Source organism: Pseudocercospora fijiensis, assembly GCF_000340215.1.
Source record: "Pseudocercospora fijiensis CIRAD86 unplaced genomic scaffold MYCFIscaffold_1, whole genome shotgun sequence".
Lineage (NCBI taxonomy): Eukaryota > Fungi > Ascomycota > Dothideomycetes > Mycosphaerellales > Mycosphaerellaceae > Pseudocercospora > Pseudocercospora fijiensis.
Window position 1 is genome coordinate 3,903,142 of NW_006921532.1, and position 13,503 is coordinate 3,916,644.

General features: G+C 49.5%; 4 protein-coding genes across 4 annotated transcripts; 2 read left to right on the top strand and 2 right to left on the bottom strand.

Moving 5' to 3' along the window:
• Positions 1 to 3,775: 3,775 nt before the first annotated feature.
• Positions 3,776 to 4,122, bottom strand: MYCFIDRAFT_169741 (uncharacterized protein; the record flags this gene model as incomplete). Its single annotated transcript, XM_007923054.1, has 2 exons — positions 3,776 to 3,855; positions 3,885 to 4,122. The coding sequence occupies 2 exons, from the start codon at positions 4,120 to 4,122 to the stop codon at positions 3,776 to 3,778; spliced, it is 318 nt and encodes a 105-aa protein (XP_007921245.1).
• MYCFIDRAFT_71317 (uncharacterized protein) lies at positions 4,005 to 6,114 on the top strand. The gene is made up of 5 exons (XM_007922125.1): positions 4,005 to 4,262; positions 4,321 to 4,405; positions 4,467 to 4,522; positions 4,576 to 5,338; positions 5,392 to 6,114. Exons 1-5 carry the CDS (start codon positions 4,158 to 4,160, stop codon positions 5,931 to 5,933), a joined length of 1,551 nt encoding a protein of 516 aa, XP_007920316.1. The 5' UTR covers positions 4,005 to 4,157; the 3' UTR covers positions 5,934 to 6,114.
• A 1,235-nt stretch (positions 6,115 to 7,349) lies between these two features.
• MYCFIDRAFT_213115 (uncharacterized protein) lies at positions 7,350 to 11,094 on the top strand. The gene is made up of 3 exons (XM_007923055.1): positions 7,350 to 8,418; positions 8,556 to 9,868; positions 9,924 to 11,094. Exons 1-3 carry the CDS (start codon positions 8,079 to 8,081, stop codon positions 10,482 to 10,484), a joined length of 2,214 nt encoding a protein of 737 aa, XP_007921246.1. The 5' UTR covers positions 7,350 to 8,078; the 3' UTR covers positions 10,485 to 11,094.
• Positions 11,095 to 11,190: 96 nt separating this feature from the next.
• Positions 11,191 to 13,466, bottom strand: MYCFIDRAFT_148635 (uncharacterized protein). The gene is made up of 2 exons (XM_007923056.1): positions 13,351 to 13,466; positions 11,191 to 13,300 (listed from the first exon to the last, which is right to left on the bottom strand). The coding sequence occupies exons 1-2, from the start codon at positions 13,355 to 13,357 to the stop codon at positions 11,370 to 11,372; spliced, it is 1,938 nt and encodes a 645-aa protein (XP_007921247.1). The 5' UTR covers positions 13,358 to 13,466; the 3' UTR covers positions 11,191 to 11,369.
• Positions 13,467 to 13,503: the final 37 nt, after the last annotated feature.

Genomic DNA, 13,503 nt, shown 5'->3' on the forward strand with positions numbered 1-13,503 from the left:
CAAAGCCCTTAGCGTCGACGTATAGCTAGTATATAGCAGCTGTAGCATTATCGACAATGCCTGCTTATATAGGTCCCTACTAAGTACTACTACTAACGCGCTCTCTTATATCTACGCCGTCGATATTGTCTATACTATTAGTAGCTATATTAGGAGCGCTACGGGTTACGCTATTTAACAGACGCTAGTTAATATTGTTAAGCTACTCGCATGCACTAGGGATTAGCCCTACCCTAATCTACTAAATATTATTAGAGATAGGGCGTAGATCTAGCTTTAGTACTTCGATTAGATCTGTAAAATTAGCATCCGGATCGTACTTATCCGGTATTATACTGCCCTCTTAGTACTTCTTAATTGCTCTAGCCTATACCTGCTTAGCAGTATCCTTCTCTATATAGTATTTAGTACCCTTTAGTCTAATACTTTCGAATATACTACGTACGGCCTACGATGCCTCTCGGTTCTGCGAGATTAGCTCTATTATAGTAGAGACATTATAAGTTAAGTTGCTACGAGCCTAGATATCGAGCTTGTAATCCTTATTATATAGCTTAAGTATCTTATTAGTAGTAACACCCTTACTATTGCCGAGATTAACGATAGCTAAATCTAGGATTGCCTCCTATAGGACAGCATTAGATATGTTTAGTAGCTAAGACAGGTTAACTATCTTACGGCTATAGTTAAGCTATCGGGCACCGAAGAAGTTTAGAATTAGATGCTCGACTATACGGCGTAGGTATCCAAGGTCTATCTTGCGGATAGCGATATATACAGTTAGGAAGTTCTTAATCTCCTATAGCAGTTAGGCTATCGTAGTATACGATAGATCCTCTATCTCGCCCTTAATATTTAGCCTAGTCTAAGTAGCTTGCGTAAAGAGCTTAGTATAAATAGCCTCTATAATATCGATATACTACGCAGGTATAAGATAATCCTTAATTAGAGCCTTTACTACCTCGATACAGTTTATACTTGTAAACTAAGGAGCACCGAAATTGAATCCGAGCTATTCCTCTGCCTCTTAAAGAAATTAGGCACTAACATACGTACGATATACTGCGAATACTACCTGTCGAACGATGTAGTACTCTGCCTTAGTACTACTAAAGCGGCGGATAGTATAATACTTAGCGATGTCCTTAAGGGTATAGGCTAGGTGCTTGCCTGCCTTGTTAGTATCGTAATAGGTTCGTAGAGGAGTATAGTACGCATTTATCTCGATATAGAAGAAGGCTAGTATACCGACGATAAAGTCCTTCCTATCGTATACGCGCGTGCTCTCGACGCTGCCGAGCCTAATACTATAGACACGATCGACGGTTATTTAGTCTCCGATAACGATAATAAGCTAGTCCTAGAACGCCTTATTATCTAGATCGAGCTTTAAGAACTTCTAGAAGATATCGTTATATACCTAGTACGTATCTTTAATCGAGGCTTCGTTATAATCGGATACTAGCAGTAAGATTATTAGAGTCTTGCTATCCTTCTTGTCTTTAATCCGGATCGTACGCTATAGGAACCGCTTAGTTAGACTACCGCCGCGAATACGATCGTCTATATTAGGGCCCTTAAAGCTGTCGTGTTCCTTAAACAGATACTGTAGCTTATCGCTAGTAAGGAATCCTATAGCCTAGTCGATATAGTATAAAGAGGTCGCCTTCTTATACTTATTAGCGCAGATCTTACGTAGGATAATCCGAGGGTTTATCTTCTTCTTTAGCTTTAGTATATACTTCTTTAGACCCTTCTAGACGGCTTAATGCCTAGCAATATACGAGGTCGTTATATTACGCTGCTTAGTATTGCTACTAGTCGTCTAGATAGCCTTCCGGTTCTCCTAGACATAAAAGTTGTCGTATACAACTACATGTCTACCTTTAATAAACATTTTAACTGCCCGTTCTCGGTTAGTACGAGCAGTCTTCCTCGCAAGCCGCTATAGTATACGATAGGCCGGACACAGACCTATCGTACTAAGGACATCGACGACTCGTCGCTTAATACTACTAGTATATAGGAATAGCCTAAAGGACCTGCTAAACTAGGATGCCTTCTTTAGCGAAATCGAGCGAGCAACTACCTACGTAATCGTAGCGATGCGCTTCTTCTAGCGGCTAAATTTGTCTCGGATACTAGGTTAATCTTCCTTAGCGATATCTTTAGTAGTATAGCGCTTATTAGGAAGTAAACCCTATAGGACACTATACTAAGTTAGCGCTATGTCTTTAATAACTTTGTCTATCTTACTTAGCTTCTCTTATCTATCGATAGTAGAGTCTAGATCGTACTAGTTAAAGAATTTCTTACTAACGAGCCTCTTTAACTTAGAACGGAGCCTACGAGTACTTACGAGACCCTCGAATAAGAAGACATCGATAATCTTATCGATACGACGGCGCTATGTCTTTATTCCTAGATCTCCTGCCTATATTAAGAGCAGCTTTAGCGTAGTAAGGTACTCGTAGTTTAGCAGGTCTATAATATTAGTATACTTCTACGGTAGACTCTTTAGACTCTTACGCTTCTTCTTCTTCTTAGCTGCTAAACTAGTAGGAAACTAGCGCTTCCGAGCGGTACTAGGGCGAGTAGTACCGACAATCTAAGGCTCGACATTATTATTATCTAAGAAGTCTCCTTTATCTTCTAGTCGAAAGAACTAGCTACCTTTAGTACTAGCGGCTTTAGCCTCGACCTTATTATCGCTTATTTTATTATCCTAATCCTTAGTCTCGTAATTATCTTTATTTATTTCCTCCTCTTTATCCTCGACAATAGGTAGCGCGACGTTAGCGCGCAGACCTATACGGCGCTCTTAGCGGGTTAGAACAACTAGAGCTAGCGCTATCGGAAGGCCGTATTCTACTACTATGTCTTTAAGCTAGTCTAATAGTAGCGCTAAGAGCTCGCTCGTCTAGTAAGGGCTATATTCTACGAGGCTATATTCTACTGCTATGTCTTTAAGCTAGTCTAATAGTAGCGCTAAGAGCTCGCTCGTCTAGTAAGAGCTATGTTCTATAAGGCTATATTCTACTACTATATCTGTAAGCTAGTCTAGTGGCAGCGCTAAGCCGAGCTCGCTCGTATCGAATGCATTATATTACTATAGTAGCACAGGCAAGCTAGAAGGCTCTATTAGTAGCGGCTTATCGTCTATATTAGCTATAATAGTATCGCTATCGTCCGACATTGTCGCTAGATTAAATACTAGATTAAATACTAGATTAAATACTAGATTAAATACTGGATTGAGTACTAGATTAAGTGCTAGATTAAGTGCTAGATTAAGTGCTAGATTGAGTACTAGATTAAGTGCTAGATTGTTACGACAAGATTAATAGCGACGGCGTTAAAGGAACAGGTTGCAATAGAAGCGACTAGTGCCCGCGAGCGACGCGTTATAAGCAAACACATAAAGACGTACGGACTAGAAACATATATAAAGTCGACAAAGCTAGGCCTTAGTATATAGTAAGAAGTAACCTCCGCTCTTTAGATACAATATAATACTACGGTATCGTATATATATATACTAAACGGGGATTATTATAGAATTGGTACCGCTAGGACCTCCGGGTATTTCTATATTATATAGGCTATATCTTAAAATAGGTGTTTTTAGTAAGACTAAGTCTATTACTAAAGCCGGCTTTTAGCTAGGTAGTACCGTCGGCTTATAAGCTATAATACAATAACCTAACGTCGCATTAATGTAATTTTTAGATAGAATAATATCCGATTGCCTACTCTACGCCCGTATTATAAAATATTAATATATATCGCGTTGTGTGCAAAGTCGCAAAATGGGGATCTTGAATCTGACCCGATCGCTAGTTTTGCTGTCAGACCCTTGCTGCGCAAGGGGTTTGTAAATAAACCGGTGGCTCGTGCGCTCTTAGCAAGGGTCTGATGGGAGATAGTCGAGGTCCAAGTTGGTGTTGAAGATGGATGACGCTGACGGGACGAACCGCTCCTGAGCTTGGACAATCTCGCAGCAACGCCATTGTCCACCTCACGACCATTCGACACCCGCTGGTCTGCGACTGCGGCGTCTCTCAGTATCTGCTTCCGCGTCATCGTCGACCGAGTCGAGCATAGTCGCTGCCGAGCAACCATTGAAACGGAAGACAGCGTAAAGAGCAGGCGCAAGCATGGCGAAAGGCGAGGATGCCGACCCTCGCATGATGAGGATTACACCTCGCATCAGATATAATACCATCGGAGGTGTCAATGGTCCGCTGGTCATTCTGGAGAATGTACGTGGGGGATCTGGCTGGGCCTCAGCCAGGAGCACAAACTGAGCAGTGTATACAGGTCAAGTTCCCACGATTCAACGAGATTGTCTCTTTGACCCTTCCAGATGGCACAGAGCGATCAGGCCAAGTCTTGGAAGCAAGAGGTACGCTCAGTAGCGAGAGACATAAAAGAGCTTGAACGAGGAAGCTGACCTAGAATACCAGGCAATCGTGCTGTTGTCCAAGTCTTTGAAGGAACATCAGGAATTGACGTGAAGAAGGTACGAAGATCTGCGGTGTTACAAGGCGAGCTGAGGATTCTGACAGCACTCAGACGAAAGTCGAATTCACCGGCCACAGTCTCAAGCTTGGAGTCTCCGAGGACATGTTGGGCCGTATCTTTGATGGTTCTGGACGAGCCATTGACAAAGGACCTAAGGTGCTGGCCGAGGATTACCTGGACATTAACGGATCGCCAATCAACCCTTACTCGCGTGTGTATCCCGAGGAGATGATCTCGACGGGAATTTCAGCCATCGATACCATGAACTCGATCGCGCGTGGACAGAAGATCCCGATCTTTTCTGCCTCCGGTCTTCCACACAACGAGATCGCCGCGCAGATTTGCAGACAAGCAGGCCTCGTCCAGCAGAACAACGGCGTGACAAAGGGCGTGCACGACGGCCACAAAGACAACTTCTCTATCGTCTTCGGAGCCATGGGTGTCAACTTGGATACGGCACGATTCTTCACCAAGGACTTCGAAGAGAATGGCAGTATGGAACGTGTCACTCTTTTCTTGAACTTGGCCAACGATCCGACTATTGAGCGCATCATCACTCCTCGTCTTGCTCTTACAACCGCCGAATACTATGCTTATCAATTGGAGAAGCACGTCCTTGTCATCCTGACAGATCTGTCGTCGTATTGCGATGCCCTGCGCGAAGTGTCGGCAGCAAGAGAAGAAGTGCCAGGTCGACGTGGTTACCCGGGTTACATGTACACTGACTTGTCCACGATCTACGAGCGTGCCGGCCGTGTCCAAGGACGCAGCGGCTCCATCACACAGATCCCGATCTTGACCATGCCTAACGATGGTACGTATATGGCAAGATGCTTTAGCCCCACTAATGACTAACGCCGTTCGCAGATATCACCCATCCTATTCCCGACCTGACTGGCTACATCACGGAAGGACAAATCTTCGTCGACCGGCAGCTCGACAACAAGGGTATCTACCCACCGATCAACGTCCTTCCATCGCTCTCCCGTCTCATGAAGTCTGCCATCGGCGAAGGCCACACTCGCAAGGACCACTCCGATGTATCCAACCAGCTCTACGCCAAGTACGCCATTGGTCGTGACGCGGCATCTATGAAGGCTGTCGTGGGCGAGGAAGCTCTGTCAAACGAAGATAAACTTTCGCTTGAATTCTTGGAAAAGTTCGAAAAGACATACATCGCGCAGGGAGCTTACGAGAAGCGATCCATTTTCGACGGTCTGGATCAGGCTTGGGAGCTGCTCAGAATTTATCCCAAGGAGCTTCTGAACCGTATTCCCAAGAAGGTCTTGGATCAGTACTACCAGAGGCAGAGCAAGAAGGGCTCGAAAGACACGCAGGACAACTCAAACGAGAACGGAGAGCAAGGGCAGCAGCAGAATGGAGAGAGCGAGAACCTGATTGACGCATAGATTGGCGCAGAATAGTGATTTGAGTAGCAACGAGCTTGCATGTATCAATGGGTGAAGCCACGTCAACCGTGTTCGGAGTGATTGATTGTGCTGGTGGCTGTCGCTTCACAGCGTGTGAAGCGTGAGTTCATGGTGATCACAGCAGTCTTCTCCTTCCCATGCGGAGTCAATGCACGAGAAGATGAAAACACAGCAAGTGGCCTCAGGGGAGGAGGCTGGGCCTGATATCACGGTCAGCGAAGTCTCTCATGATTGAATTTGCGAAGATGGAATTGCAAAGAGTTGTGTTGCTGGGTTGGGTCAGACATCCAAGGAAGATTGCGCCCTCATCTGCCTCCTATAATAGGTTCGTGGCGGAGGCTCGAGTGGAAACTGCGAATGTGGTATGGTTTTCATCATCTAGCGGGAAGCGTACAATGACGCGTGAAGGTGTGCAGAAGGGTGGTGTACTCACGTTTGCTTTAAGTGTTCGTCTCTTGCTGTGTCGCAGACATGCAGCGGGCGGCTCGTGGGTAGTCAAAGCCATCACACACGCGGGTGCGAGACCTGTACGTGCTCTTTCCGCAACACCAACGCAGGTATAACGCGTGCCCAACAAAGTGCAAGTAGCTCGGCGTTGGCTGGAGGACTGTTTTGTCTTGCGACCTGAGACGTTGCAAAGCTCGACCCCGGCGGGCGATGAGCTAAATCGCGAGTCGACCTGCATCACGATCAAATTAGCAGAGGCATTACAGAGACGTCAAAGTGATCTGTCTTATGCATGTCGTGGTTGTCAGACAAAGGTTACTGGCAAGTATACGTCCACCGGCGAAGGCAGACGGGAAGACTGGTTTCTTCAAGGGCGATTCAGCTGGGAAAAGAAGACAATGATTTGGTTGTCATCTTCCAAAAAGGAGTGATGCGGCTGAGAGGAGAAGGAGCTTACCATTTGCAGCCGGCATGATGAATGGGAAGAAGTTGATGTTGGAGGGATGAAGCTGTTCACGAGAGAAATGTAAAATCTCGAGAGCCAGATTCCAGAAATGGTGCCGCGCTAGAATTGGTCGGGCCGCACCACGGCCGCTAGCAGAGGCGGGGACAAAATGCGTGGGTGCGTCCGCCGACGTCTCTACAGTGCAGCGGATGAATGCAGCGGTATAGCAGAAACATGCTGTATGTGCGGGGTCGGTGGTGTCGCGATTGATCATTTGTCGACGTATGGCATATTTCGGTGCATGTCTGTACAGAGTGGTGGTAATGCAGAGCAGCGGACAGTGATGTGGTGGTGGCCGGTATGATGCCAGCACTTTCGCGGCCGACGAAGCAACGCTCCTGCTGCGCTTCCCCGTGCCCGTGCCCGTGCCCGTGCCCGTTCCCGACCTCGTCGCAGAGCAGCAATTGCGCGCCTCTCTATCACTGCAATCGCCTGCCTGCGCTGCATCCCGCGACGCCCGCTGCCATGCGACGTCGCCGCTGAGCGCTGTCCGTTTAGTTCTTGTCGACCGCCCACGGGAAGCCGGACTTACCTTGTTACTGTATTTGTGCCCACCGCGACTGCCTCTGCGACTGCGAGTGCGACTGCCGCTGCGACTGCCACTGCGACTCCCACGCACGCGCCCCGACTGGCGGAACGATCGACGCTCTGCCGGCTTGCTGGATGCCGGCGCGCTGATTCTCACTCGGCTTGCTCGCCCTCTCTGCTGCATGCGCGTGAATACTCGGCCCGTATCATACTGTATTACACACAAGATACCTCCTCCCATCGCGCAACCACGAATATACGCTATACAGCCCCACTACCGAACTGCGCGCATCGCCATCCACCCCGGATCCGCAACAGCACCAGAAGCAGCTCCATCCCGCTTACTACTTAGTCTGGCGAGCAAGCAAGCAAGCAAGCAAGCAAGCAAAGCAAAGCAAAGCAAAGCAAAGCAAAGCAAAGCAAAGCAAAGCAAGAGCACGTGTTTAGGCCTGCGCACTTCCGCCCACCACGTCGAGGCTCCCTCCGAATCACCCTATGCATTGTCTGTCCGGCCTGGAGACTGCTGCTCGACCGCTCTCAGGCCGGCGGCAACTACGCGCGAACTCGCGACCATACTTAGCACAGCATACATTGCCGCTTAGACTTCCACCAGTATCCTGCAGTGATACGCGGTGTAGGACAAGATGATGGCCGCATATCAGCCTACGCCTGGAGGCATGCATCCAGGCATGCCCCATGGCCATCCGGGCATGGCTCCAAACCCAGGCCAGCACATGGGTCAACCAATGCAGATGCACCCGGGCGTCTCAGGAGCTCCTCAGCAAGCAGGAATGATGGGCATGCAGCCTAGCGGGAACGGCATGGGCCCAGGAGGAATGGGAGGCCAGCATCCAGGTGCAGGTATGGCGATGCCTGCGCATATGGGTGGCCAGAGCATGGCTGGCGGTATACCCAATTCACAGGCGCTGAGCCACTTAACACCGCAACAACAACTGGCACACCAGCAGGCCCAGATGGCAGCAAGTAAGTAACTAGCCAAAGACATAGCGTACTTGTCCCCGACATGTGTTCTGAGCGACATCTGCAAATGTTGCTCAGGTGCTATCACGTGGAACGCTGTGATGATCGGTGTAGACAGTCTTGCTGATGGATATGAACAGTGCAATCGAATCCGCAGCTAGCAATGCAACACCACCAGATGCGATTGCGCCAACAGCAGATGATGCAGCAGGCGCAGGCCAATGGCATGATGCAGCCGGGCATGCAAATGAATCCTCAATTGGCGCAGCAAATGCAACAGCAACAAAATCAGCATGCGATGAGCCAGCAGGGTGGCCAGGCTGTACAATTAACGCCACATCTTCAAGCACAACAAATGCAGATGATGCAACAGCGTATGCAACAGCAGCAGCAAGCACAACAGCAGCACCAGAACCAGATGGCGCAGCAATTGGCTATGCAGCAACAGCATTCGCAGCAAAGCAATCAAGGACAGCAGCAACCTGCAAACCCGCAAGGCACGCCTGCTCAAGCAGCAGCACAGCAGATGCGTCCACAATCCCGGATGGCAAATCCCAATGAGCAAGCGCAGCCTGGCCAGCAGCCGCAACATCCACAGCAGGCACAGTCTCAACAAGGCCAGCCTCAAGCACAACAAGGTGGTCAACCACAACAGGGCCAGCAACCGACTCCACAGCAACAGCAGGCCATGAGTCTTCAGCAGCGGCAACAAATTGCACTGCTTCAACGTCAGCAAGCCTTCCAAGCGCGCCAGATGCAAGCGGCGCAACAGCAACAGCCTACATCCCAAAGCGGCATGTTCATTTTAAGGCTGCTGAACTTTAGCACTCACCTCGCCAGTTTCACCCCGGACATAGAAAGCCAAACCGCAAATGGCAAGAATGTCACACATTGGCACAATTTCGTGGAGAAGCATTTCGCCCCGGAAGGCCGACTGATCCACAGCTTCGATGACGCGGGTCCACATGGCAAGGTCAAGACGTTTGAAGTGCTGCGACCAAATGTTGCAAGGTACTTCTACACATACTTCGATTCAGGCGCGAGCTCTTTGCGACTGCATACCGAAAATGCGCGAGAAGTACCTCACGCGAATGGAAGCCTCCAGGTGTCCTGCCAGCACGCCACCTTTTCCGTTTTCTATCCAAATGGCGCACGTCTGGAGATGACTGGTTCCCTGCATGTCCTGTTCTCGGCCGGCTCGGACCAGATCGACATCCTTTCCTTTCAAACGACGGGTACAGAAGAAGTCATTTCGCGAGGCCAGATCGAGAAGGTGCTGAGCGATTTCTCCCCGACCATGGCAAATAAAGCATCTCCGAAGATGGCAAAAAACAAGTTACCCAAAGCTCAACAGAAGCTGCAGGAGGCCGAGAGCAGACTGACGATAGAACACTTCCCAAAGACACCGAAAGGCACCATGGGCTTCACTTCAAAGGTGCAGCATTTCTTAGAGGTGAGAGCTGTTGCACATGTCCAGTGGCATCCAATCATAATCTAATCGATCGCAGATTGGTGAAACGATGAATGTAATGTCAGACCTCATGCATTATGCTCAAGACAAGAAGATGCGACCAGAACAAGCTTTGGAAGCCCTGGTTGCACAGTACGAGTCCCAGCCGAACGGCCAATCTCAACCAGGCAATCCACAGATCAATCTGCCTCCGAACGGGGTACCTCAAGGTTCGACGACGCCCAACATGCGCAACATGCAGATGCCACAGAACGGACAAGCTTTCAGCTCACCCAGTATGGGCAACATGCAGATGTCCATGAATGGCTCGCCGCACCTGGGGAACACACCGGGCACATTAGGCGCGCCGAACATGGGTATGCCAAATTCGCACACACCCTCACCGCACCAGTCAAGCATGACTGCTCCTCAGATGATGCCTCAGCACAGCCAGCAAGGTACAAACAGCAGCGTGGCGAGCGAAAATACAAGTCCCAATGTTAACAACAACAAGCGACGCAGAAGCGCGGTCAAAGTTGAGGGCGACGATGGCGGAAGTGACGCCAACGCGAACCGAGTCAAACCAAGCCCCCGAATGGCCAAGAAGCCCAAACCGTGACCTCCTTGACCGAATCAATCAGTTCCTGTCCATCTTCAAACCGGCGTCGGGAGTTCTTCACTACAGCGGCATCGGCGGTCTCCTCGTCATTGGGCAAGCGCAAAGGCAAGGCGGCATTTTTCTGGGTGTGTCTCTCTTCATTGGGTCAGGTGCATCATCATCCGACGACGACAACTACCACTATAGTGTTTTGTGTCTGTTGTTTTAGCAACGGCCTCCTCCTTGTTGATTCCCACAGCGCGGCGTTCTTCATAGGAGTTTGGTTCGTCTTTTGCTTTTACCTGCTTTGATTCCCACTACATCCGGAAAGGACGCGCGGCGAGAGCGAGAGCGAGAGAGAAAGCCCAGGGCCACTACTTTTGTTTACTTGTTTAGTTCGCGACTCTTTGCGCGAACACTAGAGAAGCACGGGGCCGGAACATGGTTGTTCACAATTCAATTGTCTGTGTGTGTGTGTTGAGGAAAAGGAGGGGGAAGGGAGGGCGGAGCGTGGAAGCAAACGAAATGGGAGCGAAACCTAGTTGATACGGTATAGGAACATTTGTACGATATTCAAATATGAGGCGGCATGGATATGATCTCGCTTGGATCTGCAACGATTTTCCCCCGTTATCTTGGTCCGATTCCTCTCTCTCTAACCTCCGTCTCGCAACTCTATCAGTTTGCTATGGTGGGCTGTGATAACATCAGGACGTGGAAGCAGAATGCTAATCAACACGAACTGAATTGCTAGCTAATCAGCCTTCTTTGGGGTTCGTCGTGTCGTAATATATCCATGTCGAAGTCCAAGGAAAAAGGACCTTCCACAGAGGTCGTAGCAATGCCGTTGATATATGCATCAGGCAAAACTAGTGTGTAGGAAATGCTGTCGGTGTTGTGTTTATCTCAAAGCTTAGCACTGCCACCAGTGATCTTCTCCCAGTCTCGCTTCTCGAACTTCTTAAATCCGTCCGAGCCAGGAGGCAACCAGAACAATTCGTCATCGCCAGTCTTCTCCGGGTCGACACCTTCATTCCTCAAAGCGACCTTCTGGTGTTTCATGGTTCCAGTCGTTTCGAATTCCTTTGCAAGTCGAAGAAATATCGGCACGGCATAACGCGGCAGTCGCTTCCGCACGTGCGTTGCGAGCTCTTTACCCAAATTCTCGTCCATCTTTTGACCTTCGGCGAGACCTATAGCGGCACAGCCTGCTCTTCCGTCGTGGTTGGGTAGCTGCACTCCGTACACGTTCGCTTCTGACAATGCAGAATGCGTACCGAGTGCTTCTGAAACTTCAGCTGTGCTCACATTCTCTCCCTTCCATCGGAACGTGTCGCCAATGCGGTCAACGAACCACCATCGCCCATCAGCGTCTATTCGCTGCAAGTCACCAGATCTATAGTATGCATCGCCCTTCTTGAAGACGTTTCGAATGATTTTGCTCCCCGAAGCCTTGTCGTTTCCGTAATAGCCTTGGAATTTTTCCTGGATGTTCTCAGGGTCTAACCGGTAGCACAGCTCTCCAGGCTGGTTGGTCTTGACTTTCTCGCAGAATCCGGTGTTGACATTTCTCCAAGGCTCATCTGTTACATGGTCATGCTTCAGCAAGACGGAATTGCCTCCGAAAAGGGTGCGAGTGATGGGGCCAGTCTTGCCAATCGCTCCACGGAGGAAGCCGTTGCTGCTGTATACAAGCGATGCGCCAGGACCTTCTGTGGCGCCATAGAACTCCACAATCGTTCCGATGTTGAAGCGATCCTTGAACTTCTGCCACACATCTGGACGCATTCCGTTGCCAAATGCCAGTCGAAGGTTGTGGGCACGATCGTACGGCGTTGGTGGACTTGTGACAAGGTAGCGGCACATCTCGCCAATATATTGTAAGACGGTGGCCTTGGTTTCGGTGACCTGCTTCATTTGTGTTCGAGGGGAGAACTTGGGCGCAAGAACGATGGCGCAGCCGGGTCCAAATGCTTGACACACGCAAAGCAACGATCCAGAAGAGTGGTATAATGGCATTGCAGTGTAGTAGCGGTCATCCGGCGTCAATGCAAGAGCCTTGGGGAAGAAATTGACTCCTGAAAGAGGCTTTCCCCAAGCGACATTTGCGGCCTTTGGTAGACCAGTGGTTCCCGAGGTATAGATGAGAAGACTTGTTGCTGCTGCTGTGGCGCCGGATCGGTCTGCGTCCGGTGCTCTGTAAGGCTGCAAGCTGTGTATGTGAGCTTCAATGTCTGAAGTTAGAATGACAGTGTCGATGGCACGTCCTTTCTCGTCTGGGCTGAATTGAGCTTGAGCTTCTTCGGTGAGATATTGTGACAGGCCGGGATCAAGGATCAGCAATCTTGTGGTAGACAGCTTCACACAATGTACAAAGGCGTTGTCCTGAAGATTGCTGTTTATGAAAGCAGGAATGGCGCCAATTGACCAGAGAGCGAACCACAGCCAGATGAACTGGGGCTTATTCTTGAAATCCATCGCGATGATCTCGTTTTTATTGATGTGCATGTCTTCTTTCAGCCATCGCGCATATTGGAGGGTGAGCTCATATGCTTGGCCATATGTCCATTCCGTCTGGGCGCTCGCATTGCTCTCGTCCTTAGGCACAATCAGGAAAAGTTTGTTGGCTTGCTTTGGATCTTTGGCGAGCGCTTCGAATCGATAGAAGACATTGATCTTGTCTTGCTTCTCGAGTCTGCTCAGATAGGCGGCGTGTTTCAAAGCGGTGATGATGGTCCACAGGTCTTGTGTGATCTGGTATCGGCCGTTGAGATATACTGCTGCCGTTGCAGCCAGGGCGGCAGTCGTGGGTGTTATGCTGGGGAGGCGTGGCAGGCCTGTGGACGATCAGCAACAGCGCATAGGACGGCAGCGGCGTACATCATACGGGCCATGTCTGCACTCTGGGCTGGCGTTCGGGCTTGCACGGTACGCGAATGCAAGAGATGGTATGGTATGGCTATGGCCACACCTGGGTCGGCTCTTGAGGTGGTGGGAGAGCAGAGACGAGCAGGAAAGCACTCTCTTCATCACTTACGCT